General features: G+C 40.8%; 1 protein-coding gene across 2 annotated transcripts in view; it reads left to right on the top strand.

Annotated features, from left to right (window-relative positions):
- The first annotated feature begins 1,105 nt into the window (after window positions 1-1,105).
- Window positions 1,106-16,776, top strand: part of usta (uronyl 2-sulfotransferase a) — a 63,887-nt gene continuing 48,216 nt past the window's right edge. Inside the window, exon 1 of one of the 2 annotated variants that reach the window (XM_026143344.1) lies at window positions 1,106-1,711. In XM_026143344.1, coding sequence (XP_025999129.1) covers window positions 1,483-1,711 — 229 coding nt within the window. In that variant the 5' untranslated portion in view covers window positions 1,106-1,482. The remainder of the gene's footprint in view (window positions 1,712-16,776) is intronic. The other variant, XM_026143345.1, reaches the window with a different exon arrangement.

Genomic DNA, 16,776 nt, shown 5'->3' with positions numbered 1-16,776 from the left:
AGACAATGCAATACTTTAATCCATCATTAAATTTGTTTGCACCGTTTATCCCATAAAAGAGGTCGATATTGATTTAAATAACTCCACCACTACAAGGTTTGTTGTGCAAAACTGAAGTTCATTTTCTGTTCCTCTTGGTATTTTTCAAGCTTTTACTAATCTGTATAGTTCACACAAATCTTTGAGGAGTCACAGCTTGGTTCGCAGATGCACAGTGCATCTATGTTAAAGCGCAAACTCAAAGAAACGTCAGTAGTACTACAGTCCAAAGATATTACTGACCAACACAGAGTTGGTCAATAATATCTTTAAAGTATCTTCATAGTAGTCTTTTAAAGTTAAGATGGCTTAAAAGTAAACACATCTAAATGACCAACATCTGAAACATTCGCAGTGGCCTTGCAGACTATGAGCTTCCTCTTGGTGCATGTGAGACTTGAAACACATCAAAAGGAGAAGACTTTTGGAGCCATGTCCAGTAATTCTAATTAGACTACGCTTGAGGTACTGTGGTGTCCTCAGTGCTTTCCATACTGTAGTACCATGAAATAAACTTCTGTGCTGTATGGCAGATTTTGACTAAATTCCTTATTTTTGTGTCTAGCTTGCATTATGCTGTTCATTTCAGTGTGCGCACAGTTTTTTCTCTATTCCTCTTTATTACATTTGCCCTGTGGAGTCAAATTGTTGTCACAGCTCCTGTGTAGCTGTCAAGGAAATAGTTACTGTTTTGAATGGCCTCCTAAGTACAGGTGTAGTGTAATGGTGGGTTCTGGCTGTGCTGTGGAAAGCAAAGCTTCTAACAACAGGCCTGAGGGGGAAAGAGAAAGTTACGACATACACACACACACACGAGGGGTGAGCAGATAAACTTACTCGGTAGCTTCTTTTTAACATTTATCAGACAAATACTTCCTTTTCATTTGGTGATAAGACAATTTTAAGCTTTTTCCGAGTAATGACCGTTTTATCAGAGAATATAAACTTTTCCGTCTGTTTTTTTTAAGCCTTTTTTTTTTCAAAATTTTCTGTAAACACAAATTACAGAACTACGATTATTTTTTTAAAAAAAGCTGCTGCATGATAATTGACTCGTTTCCACCGATATCATATGAGAGTCCGCTCCCTGGCCTTTAGGCGACGCTGTTTTACGCACTGCAATCCAAACCAAATCCTGTGTGAAGTGGAAGTTTTTCTGATTTCCACGTTTAGTAATCTGACACCCAGACTCTGAGCAGAAGGATGGACCCTTAACTCGGCTGGGAGGACGGAAGGAAGGAGCAGTCATCCAGCGAGCAGGAGCGAGCAGAAGCGAAACGCTGTACGCAAAAAACAGCCCCGTGGCTCCAGCAGCGGAGAAGATCTGGGTGCCAGCGCGTCTCCAGTTAACTGTCCGTCTCACTCAAATGATCTCAAAGCGACAAGTTTCACTTTCCGCATGCGAATGGGTGACTTTCCGCAGCGCTTTGTGAGGAGAAGAGGATGAAGAATTTCAACAGCAGTGCCCTTCACAGCCATAGCCAGTCTACCAACCACATTAGAGAGCGAAACAGCAGAAAGTACAGCTTACTCTCTGTTTTACCGTTGCGATTTTCTCTCCGAGGTTATGGGGTCTGCATGGCTACGCTGTTTCTCTTCTGTTTCGGCTCCCTATTTTACCAGCTGAACGGAGGACCTCCTAAAATCCTGCTAGACATCAGACAGTATCTCGGTAAGAACTTTTCCTTAAAAAAAACCCTCCTTCCTGAAGGTCGTTATCAAAATAATAGTAAGAAGTTGCTCTCCGCGTCTGGACATTTTTTTTTATCGGTAGGAGTTATTAAGAAACGTTTATCAAAAATGGAAAGGGTCTCTTTCATGAAACCCACCGGAGGCCACATCGTCTCCTCAACCTCATTCAGCCCAGGTGGACGAAACCGATTTTCTCTCGTGCTTATTTCTAAGTGTTAATTTATCCATGTGAAGTTTGTTTTAAACCCAAAAAGACCCCCACATTTTAATATCAATGCAGACACTAACTATTGCATATACACAGCTGTGTATCATCCCGAGTCAATATCATCCCGTCAGTCTACAAAGATGTGTGAAAAAATGTGAAGTTTTTTCACTCATTTTGTTTAACCACCTAAACCTGGGGTATTTATCGTCACTTTTACGCCGCTGTGAGTTCTAAGAGCATGATTGAGAGGTGTTATGGCAACTAGAACTTAGCAACTGTTAGGATTCATGCTGAAGACTGACGCCTCTTCTTGTACAGCCAGCTGGTGCGCTCCAGCCGCGCAGCTCTCATTACGCACGGCTTGCACCGGTTGAACAAGGGGTGAAAGGCTGAATTTATGCGGTTATTTAAAGCCTAGAGTGCATCTGTGGTTGTTTTAATAAAAAGCACGCTACAGTGTTGCCAGTTTTTTAATGTCAGGCAGGTTTCCAATTTAAAATATTCTGGCCTGAAGGGATTATTTTTAAATATTTATATAGATATATTTTAACATTACTTGGCAGCTATATTTCTGTCATTACAGTGCACTGGATCTTAACTACGGTAAAGTGGATAAAGTCTACTGTGTGTGTGAAAAAGAGCCCATTTGTGGCCACATCTGCCATAGACATATGTCTGAGTGTCAGCCTCTAGGATAAGATCTGTCAAGAGTCAAAAGGCAGTGTCTGCTTGTACAAGTCTGATCTTGTGACTTCAACCTCTTTGATACCCTAAACAGAATCAGATGCAAAGGTGATTTTCCAGCGAGAACACGGCCTGTGTCTTGAAAAAATTAGGTTGCATTTCTACCTATTTCTCACAGGGGGCTAACCTTTTATCACGTGATAAACATCTGGAACAGAATGAGAGTCACTTTCCAGGTCAGCTACTAATCCCCTGGGTCAGATTGGTTTCCTGTAGACACACACAAGCACACAGTCTAACCGACTGGCATACAAATACATAGGCAGACTAAAGCTGCACAATATTGTCAAAAATAACTTGGATTTCATTCAAAGCATAAGCACAGATTCCTAAAATAGAACGTTTTACCTTTTTTTTTTTGAAGAGTGCTAAAATATTAAAAGTTCACACTGCAGAACATTCAACTTTGGAGCCTAATAATGCAATCTAGAAATCATGGCAGTCAACACCAGTTTATTTTATTTTAAAGTACTTGGACAAAGCTAATGCATGCATGGTGAGATAGCTTCCTTACTGCAGTACTGCTTCTAAGAAGTGCTCTATTCTGAACAAATACACTGATATGCCTAGGCTGATGATGGGGCAGATGTATGTGCTATTACCACAGACGAGCAAGCAAGCAAATTACATCAAAACACCATTAGGAAAAAAGAAATGTATAATTTGGTCCACAAGGCTGAGTGTTAATGGCTTATAGGGCATAAGCCATTAACACTCAGCCTTGTGGACCAGGATGAGGAATCCCTCTAGAAAATCTAGTCTCTGCTCCCACCTCCACGATTGATCTCCACAGCATCTCTACACAGAGACCCTGTGGACCTGAGCCTTGTTAAACAGTGACTCCACTGTAGTGTATGGAGTTCGGGAGGGTTTTTCTTTATGTAACAGCGCCACAGTGTAGCACCTCAACTGGGATGTGGATGACTAATCGTCTGCATTTATTATGATGCTGAGGCAATGAAGAACGATTTTGTAGCTGAAAGTTGTGACAGGGTCAAATCGATCATATAAAGTTAAAGCCTTTTTTGATGTTGTTTTGTTTCCTGAGTCTGAGTCAGCAGGTTTGTGACACATTTCAGGTAACTTTGTTGCATGTAAAACAGCTGTAGAAAGAGAAATCCAGTTGGGCTGGTGTGTGAAAGAGCTTGAGATGTGGTCTGCTCATTGTCTCTGTTCTGAAGTGTGTGTGGTCTTGAGGGAGAGACCGTGGAAGGAAGAAATCTAGGATAAAGGAGGGACGGTACAAAATACTCCTGTGATTGGGACTGCTTTGAACAGGTTCATAGGAAAGTCATTTTCACAAAGAGCTCACACAGTCTTCACTCTTAGTTTGTTGTGTCTGTTATTCAGAACCCAGATGCAAGCTCCAAAAACTGTATAAGGGGAAACTTCACAAATCACCAGAATTATGAGGAGAAGCAGACCTTTAAAATAAATGCCTCCTTCTAGTGAATAAAATAAATCAATTACTTTTAATATAATAGCTCTAAGCCTGGCGTTGGCATTTCTAACTAATGCACCACATTTTCTCTGATGAAGAGATACTTTATGTCTGTTGCTGTGCCTCGTTAAACACACGTGTGACCTAACTTGTGTTACTTTTGGCTGCGCTGTGCCAAGATGAAGGTGAGGAATCCTGTTGAGGTGGGTGAGTGTGGGCGTGCACGTGGAGGTTGGCAGCTTGATTTAGTGTGATTGTGTGATAGGTGTGTGGGTTTCTCTCAGTCAGATGTTGCCGGTAGGGAACAGACCTTGTTTTGTTTGGCTCGGTGGGGAGGTCGGTGGATGAGGATGTCACTCAACATGCCGTATAGTCGCAGTAACTAAACTGCCGTGCAGACCTTTAAACCTGCTGAATTTACAGCCTGCTCACCACTGTGCGTTCACACTCGCTGACCTTGTCTAACACTTTCTCGTGTCTGTCTTTCCCTCCTTTGCTCATAAACTGTATGCTGACCCAGCTACCTTGCCAGAAAATGCCTCTTCTTGCCAGGGGGTGTATGGACACGTCTGTGTGGCAAAAATCTGTATATAAATGAAAAGTTACAACAAAGTTTCAACGACTGGGAAAGAAGCGTTCTTCATATTTTATGCCATATTTTTAAGTGCTTGGAGCTGAGACAGCAAAACAGAGCGAAGCAAAATGTCCTCTTTAACTGTGCTCTTACTCAATACATGGTGCACTTACTCCTTTAACATATATTTCGATTTAATGGACTTTTAAGCAACATTTAAGTATGCACGTCTTTCTAAGTGTTTGTGTGTTGTTATAGCCCCCAGTCTTCTTGCCATGAATCATAAATGCTGAACTTGATGTGGCTGGGAGTCTTTCACCACTAACTTTGCTCTGCTTCTCAAAAGAACCCTTTAACCTTTTTAAAACACACACACGTAAATTTAACTTTTCAGAAACGGGCCAGTAAAGTGTCCGAGTTGGAGACTCTGGGGCGGTATTAGGGATTAGACAAGTATGCGTAGACACAGAAGAAGCTTTAGGGTCGCTCGGCCTCCCTTCAGTTTGTGTCATGTTTGCACCTTTGCTGGCCAGGAATTGGTTCAAAGCAAACTTTTTAAGTGAATTCAAATAAAGTTTAGTTTGGCTGGTCAACGCTTAGTAGGTGTAGTGACACAAACTTTATATGTATATAATAAATTCAGGGAGGATGAGTTGGGAATTGCTGCAGAGAGAGAAAGGGAAGAACACATACTGTTCCTCGACCTCCTACAGACTCATGAATAATACACAACGAGTATAACACTGTGTCTTACATACCTTAACAGGGCTGAAACCGCTAATGTAGAGGTGCTTAAACTGTGGGGTGGACCAGACTAGTGTGGGTGATAACAAAGTTAAACTAAACTGAATTAATTAGATTCTAGTACGGGAAATAAACAAATAGCAGTTTGGTGATATATTGTGCTTACCTTTATTTTCTATTGCTCTACTTATATTATTGTATGCTTATTATTTTCTAAAATAAATGATGGAGTTTGAGGTGTGAATCCATTAATGGAGTAATTGTTGTAAGTAAGTCTGGAAGTTAATGAGATGGCGAGGCCTCTGTCGTCCATCAGTGTGTCTATCCATCCATCCCTCCCTCCACAATTCACAAAATTAGCTACTTTTCTTAGAGCGCTGAGCAGATTTTAGCGAAGATTGAACACAATGACCAACTAATGGATCCTTTTTCCAATTTTTATGCTCTTCTCCTCACTGAGTATTGCTCAGATTGCAGTGAAATTAGATTAATTTGTTTTGAATATGTCTAATTGAGAGGCTTCCTGCCTTCTTCATGGATTTTAATTCTCATTGGTTTGTACAGCGAACCAATGACAGCTTACAACTTTCTTTTTGTGCTTCACTACTATATTAACCTGCCAGATGAGCTACTACATCATTGATATTCTGGTGGTCAAAGATCAGATGCATTAAACTGCTCATCATTCCTTTATTTCACATCAGAATTAGGGCTGCCACGATTTGTCGACTAGTCACGATTACGTCGACTATCAAAATCGTCGACGACTGATTTAATAGTCGACGCGTCGTTTGAAACTTTGTACGATCACAAAAGACGCAGGAATAAGTGGCAGGATTTAAGAGTGTAATAACGGACTGAAACAGAAGATGGCAGCATTGCATGTACAAGGATGTCAGCTACCGTTAAACCCCGAAGAAGAAGAAGAAGAAGCAGCTGTGTCCCAGAGTTCATAGCGCGGCCCAGCGCAGTTTCCAACAATGGCGGCAGCTAGTTAGTTTTAATGTTACTCTTATTATTCTTTCTGGGTCACAAAATAAACGTTTAACATATTTTCAGGCGAGAATGTAGCTGTGTAAACCTCAAATATCTGCTCAGTTTATCAGGACACCACATATTTTCAAAAGCGCTCCGACGTTTTCGGAGACATCTGTTACCCACTAGCTCGCTAGCTAGCCGGGGGCTAGGTCACTAGCGCCGTGAGAACACCGGACTCCCCGCAAATCGTTTTCAAACCCACCGCCGTCTTTCGCTACTCTGGTTAAATATATATGAGTCACTTAGATAACTTAAAATGTTATTGTTTGGCTTTTTTTTTAGTATTTTATTTGTTCCTGAGTAAATCAGTTTGTCTGAGATTAAAGTTATAGTTTTTACACAGCTGAATAAACATCAAGCAGACAGCTGATTATCAGAAGTGTGAGATGCTCCAGAATATACTCCAGTGTCCTGTTATATTTTAGATAGCAAGGAGTTTATTAAACTTCACCGAAACAATCTGCAAATTTCATTAAAATTTAATAAACTATCATCTTGTCTTTATTTTTAGTTAGCACAGACCTTAAACACTTAAAGCTGTAAGCTAATGATAGTTATATAAGAGCAGATGCTGCTGGTGCAATAAGCTGTAGTTTTACGTCTAATGGATGATGATCTGATTAGTCGACTAATCGCAAAAATAATCGGTGACTAGTCGACTATCAAAATAATCGTTTGTGGCAGCCCTAATCAGAATAACCTTTTCGCTTTACCTTTTGCACCGGTGACCTTTACAGACCTCTAACTTCAAATCTCACCTTCTGCTTGAATTTAAATATTTTATAGTTCACAGTTAATAGTATATATTTTATGCACATGCATGCACATTTATGTTTACACTCATACTGAAAAAGCTGACAAGTTAGTCACATTAAAAAGCTTTTTTTGAATGAGGCAGTCATGTAAGTGTGAATTCTGGAGCAAACTCGCCACTGTAGTCACACAAATACACCCACTTCCTATTAAAGGATATTAAAAACAAGCTCTTTTTAAAATTTAAATCATATTTTGCACTTTTAAATGACAGATTTATTGGCACTGACTCTTTGCCCAAAGTGACAGTCTCCAGGCTTCATGGCAGTATACCAAATGTCACATAGAGTGAAAATCAGGCCAGTGCTGGTCAAGCTGTCAGTCAGCATTTTCAGCTGCCTAACAGGGTTGCCAGATGTGCACTTTGAGCCTAAGTGAAATCGGTGATGTGGAAAGGTGCTTGAGCTCCCGGTTTAATTCTTTACTTAACACCTTTTCATTTTTGTTATTGACTTGTGCAGCAGATAAGCAGAGGTTACCAACCCAAGCACAGACATACATTTATTTTTAATGCTAAAGACTCAAAATAATCCAATATTTAGAATAATATTTTGCATCCATCCAGCACCTCCACCTGACAAGCCTCATTAGGAAGTGAAGGGAGGACAGCTTGGTCTACTTACTCTGTATTCCTTCTAACTGCAGGACTCAAGTGTTGAGAAAAACTACACATTACTTCCACTAGACCCCAAAATAACCCCTAACTGGCAGCACATCCAACTTAAATGCCAAAACAATCAGATGGCCCATAATTTTCTTAGGGTTGGTAAAACAAGCAGCCTTGCCTGCTGAGTAGAGTATTTACCTGCTTTGTAACACGCCAGATTCTAACTGAGTTTAAGGGTCAATAAAGGATAATCGGCTTTTTTTACTGAATGGAAACCAAAGGGGAAAAGCTTCAGTGCTTCAAATTAGAGGGGTTCGCAATGAAGACATGCAGTCATTAAGTTATTATTTTATGATTGTTACAAGTACTCCGTTAGGCATGCATTGATGATAATCTATTATCTTTTTTTGTGTGTTTTGAATTTTCAGGATAGGAAATCATTTGAAAAAAATATTTGTGTTGACCCTGTCATTACATAATGGAAGCAATTAGCATTACCAATTAGCATCTCCACGCTTGAGAGACTGCTCTCCCTCTCCAGAGAGACAGGCAAACACTAAAACAACACAGGGTAATTATCTTTCATTAGTGCATTTGTTTTTGCCACATGAAAAGAGAGCAGATGGAAAGAACATTACAAATGTACCAGTGCTGTTAAACTGCAACTGCTGTTCAAGGCTTGCTGAGCAATGATGGTTATAACCGAAGAGAAATCCCAGATGAATTTGTGGGCAATGGTTTGTGATCGGGTTTTTGCGCGGCGCTACTGAACGTACAGTGCTTCTTCTTTTTGCATGTCACTGAAGAAAAACATGAAATTTGTTCTACAAACTTGGGATGTGTCCAGTTAAACTGTTTCTGTAATGCTGTTTTCAGTGATGTTTCAGTAAATTGAGCGGGTATTTTGCAGTTGCTTTCCTGCTTTTTCTGCATATATCATGCAGCAATTAGTGCATGCTACTAACTTTAGTCTTCAATTGTATGAACCCTTTCCCCATGGTTTGTAAAACTAGACGATATTTTCTGATTATTGAGCCGTAAATGTGCTGGCACTCACGCTTGTCACTAGAGTGGCATTTTTAGGCCTGTCAGTGGCGTTTGTCATGCATATCCAAAGTTTTGGTAACCCGATGTGCACAGCATGCCTGACTCATATGCTAAATGAAAGAGCTGGAGGACCTACTGGCTTTAACTAGCCTTCACTGAAGTCTCCCTCGTGCAAACGACAAAAGGGCCACCATCATTTGTACCAGCTCAAAGGAAAATTCCCTCCTTCTTGATCTGCTGCATTTCATTTATGTTTCATCGGAGTAGCATACTTTCTGTATATTGCCTCTTCTTCTTCTGCTTTGCTTAGCAGCAAGTATAAAAGGGCTGTCAAGGGCCACATCCCCAACACCACTGTCAAGGGCCACGTGCTTCAAGCATATCTGCGGCTTCCCGGGAGGAAATTCAAACCAAACCCCTTTGGGGTTGCATCAGGAAGGGCATCTAGTGCAAAAATCTGCCAAATCAAAACATGTGGAGCTACCCATATGGAAAAGCTATTTATAAATCTTATAAAGTTTGTATCTGTCTTGTGTGAAACTTGTATGAAAAGCATATACGAGTGAAAATAGATATAAGATCACTTGAAAAATTATATAATGAAACTTGTATGTTTTGGATACTTACTAAAACAATGTATGAAAGTAATGAGAAAGTGGCCACTTTCATGAGTAAATCATGTAAGCCTTATATGATTTACTCATGAAAGTGGCCACTTTCATGAGTAATCACATATAAGTTTTTACTATTTCTTTTCCATATGGGTACCCACTTGTGAATTAAGGAGCAGCCGAAAGTAGTTTTTAGTTCTACCTTCTTAGTTATTGATGTGTTGTGGTGTTAGTAGATGGATTCGCTGTCATATAAAGAGTCTAGCTAGCTGTCTCCCCCCATTCACAGAGCGTCTAGGAAGCTAAGCAAAGTGGTTGCTTCAAGTTTATTAAGTTTATGATGTGAAAATACCCCATAAGCATTTATAAAACGGACTCTGTTTGTTTCACTTGTTTGTATGCTGTGTAGTCAAGAATACATCATCTCAAAAAAGCTTTGTCTTGTTTTAAAGGGTTGCCAAGTCACTGATGACGGCTGGCTGTGTTGACTTTTATGGTAGTGCTTGTGGTGATGTGTGAATGGGTGGGTGGCTCAAGGCCCGGAGCCACTGGGTGGTACCCAGGCTCATGCTTTTGAAAAAAGGTGACTACACACAGCATATCCCATAATTTAAAACATCATTGACCGAATAAATAGAGGTCCTGTGAGAGAATTAAGTGTCTGCTTACAGCGTGTAAACTGAGCTCCCGGCTTTAATCAACTCCTCCCTGTTCATTCAGAAAGAAAAGACCTTTAATCTGAATCCAAGTCCTTTCATGTCAAAAATAGAAATACAATAATTGCACCCTGCTACATGAGAATTTTTTAAGCTGCACCCTTCCTCATATCTCTGTGTCCTGGTGTTGTTAGCCATTTGGGAAGTCTCTTTGTTTACTTTGGCGAGTGGTAAATAACCCCACATTCCCCAGTTTATTGCCACAGATCATCTGAAATGTTGAGGACTTGTTTCTGCCAGCTGGCCACATACGTTTCCGATCAAACAGCAGGTCACTAAAGTCAAGCAATTATCTTCCAGTTTTATCAAGCAACTGGACTGAGAGTGTGAAACACATTACCAGAAGCCACAGGACTTGTTAAAGAGAAACATATTTGCCCGGTGGTCAGTGAGATCAAGGAAGCCTGGTTAACTTTTCTCAGAGTGAACTTACCACATCTTGGTCAGCCCACCCTCATTTCATGGAAGTGAAAAAGTAAGAAGTAGTTTAAAATAGCTGACTTAAATATATAGCAGGGGAGATATAGTGGGAGGGCCCAGCCCATGTTCTTGAAACCACTACATGCACTTTTGGGGAACTGCATTGCAAGTTTTATGGAGCCTGTTTCCCTTTTTAGGTTCAGCGGAGTTAAACTGGTTTTTCTGTTTTCTAGATTCAGTTTATTTGCAAAAGTCATCTTTAAGTATATTTGAAACTTCAAAGCTGCACTTATTAATACGTCTATAATAACGATGTACTACAGGCAGCTGAAGGATTTAGTGAGAATTTACTTCTTTCGTAAAGCACAATTTAGCCTTTTCTATAACCTCTAGCTTTTAAGATTGTAGGAAGTCTTTCATCTACTTCAAAACCCTGACACAAAGATAAAGCTGATATTATTACAGTTACTGGTTACATACAGTACTTAACAAATTTACGTAAGGTTTTTTGTCACAACCACCCTAAATTAACAATAGTGGTAGCTACCTGCCGTTTATTACTGCCCTGTGGACTCTGCTGCTGTAGCAATGGGAATTTCCCAACTCTGGGATTATTAAACAATATGTTATTGTATCTTACCAAAATCATTTTTAATTGTGTTTTCACTGTATTGCCACAGGTGGTCTAATACATTACAAATTAAAGTGCCTTGAGGTGACCAATGTTGTCCAGTCCAGTGTACAAGTTCAAATTTGGATATAAAAACATGAATTCTGTCATTTTTGTTTTTTATCAAACTTTTTTAAAGTAGTATTCCTAAAATATTTGCGTGTTCTTATTTTTACAGATGGTCTAATACATTTGTTAGGCACTGTATATAAACAGGTGAGGGTGTCCTACACATATGCACAAAAACCCACACGTCACGTAGACGATGCCGTTATTTCACTGCTGTGCAAGTGGTGCAAATATTGACTTTATCGATTTCATTCCACTTCACGGCCCAGCAGCTTCTCCCTTTCTTTAATATGAGCTTTTCTCCCTCTATATTCTTGATATTTGAAAAAAAAACAAAACACTCCTCACACAAACTAGAAAAAAATATATATTTGTGATGAGTATTAAAAAAAAATTTTTAGAGCAAGACTCCATACCTTAATGCACAAGCAAGCACTTCTAGTAACAACCTCCACTCCCCACCCGAACAAAGCTTTAGGTAGCTGGTTTATATTTCAATTTGTCACTTTGTATCAGAGACACGAGACTGAAATAGACAGACAACCACAAGCACAAACTTTGACACATTTTGGTCATAGAAGTTGTTATTGTTACACAGCGCAGTTTGTTACCACTGAAACAGCTCGAAGTGAAACCTGTGTGTTCTGCTTTCAGTGGGCTATTATAGAATCGCACATTTTAATGCTCACATTATTACATTTACTTTCGTTTTTGCAAATTGTTGGACACTCTCAGCTGTTTTTCTTTTTTTAAACCTCGTAACAGGTGAAATAAATGCGATAATGTGTCCAGTTATCATCCTAAGAAAATACAATTATTTTAGAGCGTTTGAAGGATCATAGCCCGAAAAGCATTCTCAATATGGAATGTGGTTGTCCCCAGCGAAAAGCAAACATCACCTGTGCCAAATCTCACACCTCTGTCTCAGAATGTGTTCTCCTCTGAAACCCACCTCTGTCCCAGTGTCCCTCATTACATTTTTGTTTCTTTCAACACCCTCCCTGCCGCTTATATGAATCAGAATCAGAATCAGAATACTTTATTGATCCCTGGGGGAAATTATTTTTTGTTACAGTGCTCCATTTTAAACCAACATTAAGACAAGACAGACAATACGCTAACTAAGAATAGTACAATATATACATATATATACATACATACATACATACATACATAAGTCACTTATAAATAAATATTTGGAAAAGAAACATGTGTAGTTGTAGCAGCAAACAGTGTGTTAAGTGGATGCATTGTACAGGGAGATGGCCACAGGCAGGAATGATTTCCTGTGTCGTTCAGTGGTGCTTTTCGGTAATCTCAGTCTCTCACTGAACGAGCTCCTGTGACTGACCAACATGTCATGGAGTGGGTGGGAGGTGTTATCCAACATTGTCTTTATCTTGGACAGCATCCGCCTCTCCGACACCACCTTGAGGGAGTCCAGCTCCATCCCCACAACATTGCTGGCCTTACGGATCAGTTTATTAAGTCTGTTGGCATCTGCGACCCTCAGCCTGCTCCCCCAGCATGCAACAGCATAGAGGATCGCACTGGCCACAACAGACTCATAGAAAATCCTCAGCATTTTCTGGCAGATGTTGAAGGACCTCAGTCGCCTCAAAAAATAGACGACTCTGGCCCTTCCTGTAAAGTGCTGTGGTGTTTTTAGCCCAGTCCAGTTTATTGTCAATGTGTACTCCAAGGTATTTATAGTCCTCCACAATGTCAACACTGACCCCCTGGATTGAAACAGGGGTCAAGTGTTTCCTGGTCTTCCTGAAGTCCACGATCAGTTCCTTGGTCTTTGCCACGTTGAGCTGCAGATGATTCTGCTCACACCACGTGAGAAAGGAGTCGACCACAGCCCGGTACTCTGTCTCATCATCCCTGCTGATGCATCCAACCACCGCAGAGTCATCAGAAAACTTCTGAAGATGGCAGGTCTCTGTGCAGTGGCTGAAGTCTGTGGTGTAGAGGGTGAAGAGGAAGGGGGAGAGGACAGTCCCCTGTGGTGCCCCTGTGTTGCTAATCACCTTGTCAGACACACACTGTGGGAGACGTACATATTGTGGTCTTCCTGTCAGGTAATCAACAATCCAGGACACCAGAGAAGCATCCACCTGCATCGCTGCTAACTTATCACCCAGGAGGGTCGGCCTGATGGTGTTGAAAGCACTGGAAAAGTCAAAAAACATGACCCTCACAGTGCTCGCCGGCTGGTCCAGATGGGTGTAGACACGATTGAGCAGGTAGATGATGGCGTCCTCTGTTCCGAGACGAGGCTGATAAGCGAACTGAAGGGGATCCAGATGTGGTCTTACTATGGGTCGCAGCTGGTCCAGGATGAGCCTTTCCAGGGTCTTCATGATGTGGGAGGTCAGTGCCACGGGCCTGTAATCCTGGGGGCCACTGGGACGAGGCGTCTTTGGTACAGGGACGAGGCATGTGTACAAAAGTCAAGTGTACAAAAAAAATTACAGCTAACTTCTCATCAAACAATTCCAAAAAAGTTGGACGTTATAGGAGTCGACGCTTTTGTCGCTGTTGTCACGTTTACCCTCAAAACAACAGCTTTTTCAAGTACTAAAGCAGAGATGTACTGTAGCAGTGTAGCTGTAACCCTGTACAAATGTTCTGCTCCGCTGGGGAAACCGCATTTTCCAGATGTTTTAAAAAGACATCTTGAGTGAAAGCAACACAAAGTTAACAAAGTCTTTATCCAAGAACGCGTAGCGTCCAAGAAGTTGTTCTTTTTCCCGTCCAGTTTTACAGTCCAGACTGAGGTTGAGTCCCTATTCTTCCCACAGAATTGCTTCTACAAAGCAATCAGCAGGTGTGGTTAGAGGTGTTAATTACAGGGTTGGAGAGGGATGATTTGTATCTGACTAGTGTTTGTGTGTCTGTGTGCAAAAGAGAAAGTGATGGGCTAAATTGTAATAGTTTATACGGTGTCTACTTTTTAAAACCAGTCAGAGAGGTTTCGGATGTATCCAGTATGAAGTTAAATGGGTTGCTGTTCATAATTTAGTGTTACTTCTTACAATTACTGTGTTGGTACATCCCTTAAAAAGCCATCACTTGTCTGGCCTGGTTCATTGGCACAGATCCTGGTTGTGTAGCATTTCCACTGACCTGCCCAGAACAACTTGCCTGTCTTTTGGCCCACCACCACTCTGCTGCTGCACCCGTCTGGTTTAGACTGTACTGAATTTGTGCCAGCTGGACCTGCCATTCCTTTGAATCCATCCATCAATCTGTAAAAACTCTAATTTTTTCACCCAAATTTTCACCAGAGGTATTGCAACACTCAAATCCTGCTTTGCTTTTTCCATTTTCTTACATTTCTGGCCTCCATCTTAATGTTATGTATCACTCCAAGTCCCCACTCACCCCTCTTCTGGTGGAAGTGTTTGCATAAACCTTCCATCTAAATTCTTTCCTGGACAGCAAACAGATGCAACTTCTGTGTTGTAGTGCACACTGCAGTAGACATGTGCGACACAAACAAATGTGCCACTGGGTATACCGGCCGTGCGATCTTGCCAGCTGGAACATTTGCCCCTAATCACTATGTGCAATTCCATTACATCCTCAACCACGCAATTTCAAAACCTCTCTTGTATCCTCTATTCAGTCGCTTGCCTATTCATCTGCGTGTGTTACTGTTTATTCATGTTTTTTTTAAAGATTTGTCTGTGTGTGTCTACAGAAAGTCAAGAAGTGTCATCATGTCCACAATTTTGCAAATGCGCTTGCGTATATTTATGTCTGGGTTCGGAGCACAAAAGATATGTTTGAGCCTCTTTGCTCGACAGCGAAGACGACCCTCAAAAATTTTCTGTCTCTCACTTGTGCGTTTCATAACAGGTTGTTTCACATTTACCATGGAGCTTAGTGTCATCTTTTCTATAATTAGCCATTCAATTCTAATGAGGTGTTTTTGAAGGGCTGAAGAAAACCACTCACCACCAGCTAGCGTAGCTCAGCCCACATTGCCAAATTAAAGAGAAGCTTGATCTTTAAGGCCAGGCTTAGCCTGAGCCAGCACTCACAGATGGTAGGCTAGTGCACTTTAGTGAGTGGTAAACATAGAAAACATTGTGGAAAAATAGTGGAAGTGCAGGACCAAGTACGTTTGCTTTATCTTTGGCATTACATCGGAGTTACACAGCATTGTGTCTGAGTTATTTTACATATGAGCCAAAAACGCGCGTTACTGAAAACATGCAGGTTAACTTTTGCCCTTTTTTGTCCTCTCATGTCTTGTAACGTAGAGAGGAGTACTGGAAGTCTAGGGCTGCGGCAAAATGAGAGGTGCCAAAGGCTTTTACTCAGGTGTGTGTGTGAGGGTGGACACTGATGAAGAAGAAGATGACTTGTATCAATTGGCTAGACAGAGATCGAGCTGGAAAAGATGGGCAGCAGGTTAGGATGATTAAAGATATAGATGGAAATGTACTAACAAGTGAAGAGAGTGAGCTGAGAAGATGGAAGGAGTGCTTTGATGAGTGGGGAAAATGAAAGAGAGGAGGATGGAGAGAGGAAAGTAAATGAATGAGGAAGTGCAGAGGATTAGCAAAGAGGAAGTGAGGTCAGCTCTGAGATGGTTTGGACATGTGCAGAGGAGGGATAGTGGATATACTGAGCGAAGGATGTTAAATATGCAGGAGGTAAACCACAGAGAAAGTTTGTTTGACAGTACAAAGGATAGGATGAGATGGTGGCAGATGATCACATGATCTGCTGTGCTTTTAGACAGCCATCATTAGCTTACCTACTAGTTTGAGTAGTTTCCGTTTTAGTATTATGACTAATTTGGAGCCATAATTAGCCGTTTGAGGAAATGCCATTTTTGACACTTAACTTTGACTTCATTTTTTTTCAATCATGATAGTTCCTGTTTAACTCTTTTTTGCCACCAACTGGTGAAAGTATTATTCCGAGCTTGTACAGGACATTATTAGTATACAGTATTCAGTAGTATCCAGTATAAAAGATTTTTGCCTTTACAGTTACGTGCAACAGTTTTATTCTATTTTGTTCCAGGTTTTTAATCAGTTGTAGTGTTTTATGTATGCTGCAGCTGTCAGATAAATGTAGTGTTGTAGAAAGGGGGATCGTTCTTTTCAGAAGAAACCTAAAAATGCTCCATGACAGTATGAGGACCTCAAAATAAAATGAGGTAATAAATGTACACAGTTAATACCACACCAGTGATTCGGCTGCGGACAATCTGTACCAAATGTGCATTAATGGAGAGGTAACCATTGCTTAATCACACGCTATGCTGTACAAGCTGGTGCCGTGCCGGTCTATTTATAAGAGTAGAGGATCCCTCTGGGT

This window comes from Astatotilapia calliptera, chromosome 15, assembly GCF_900246225.1.
Source record: "Astatotilapia calliptera chromosome 15, fAstCal1.2, whole genome shotgun sequence".
In the NCBI taxonomy this organism is placed as follows: domain Eukaryota; kingdom Metazoa; phylum Chordata; class Actinopteri; order Cichliformes; family Cichlidae; genus Astatotilapia; species Astatotilapia calliptera.
The sequence above is the reverse complement of the archived record's forward strand: the minus strand, read 5'-3'. Positions and strand labels throughout refer to the sequence as shown.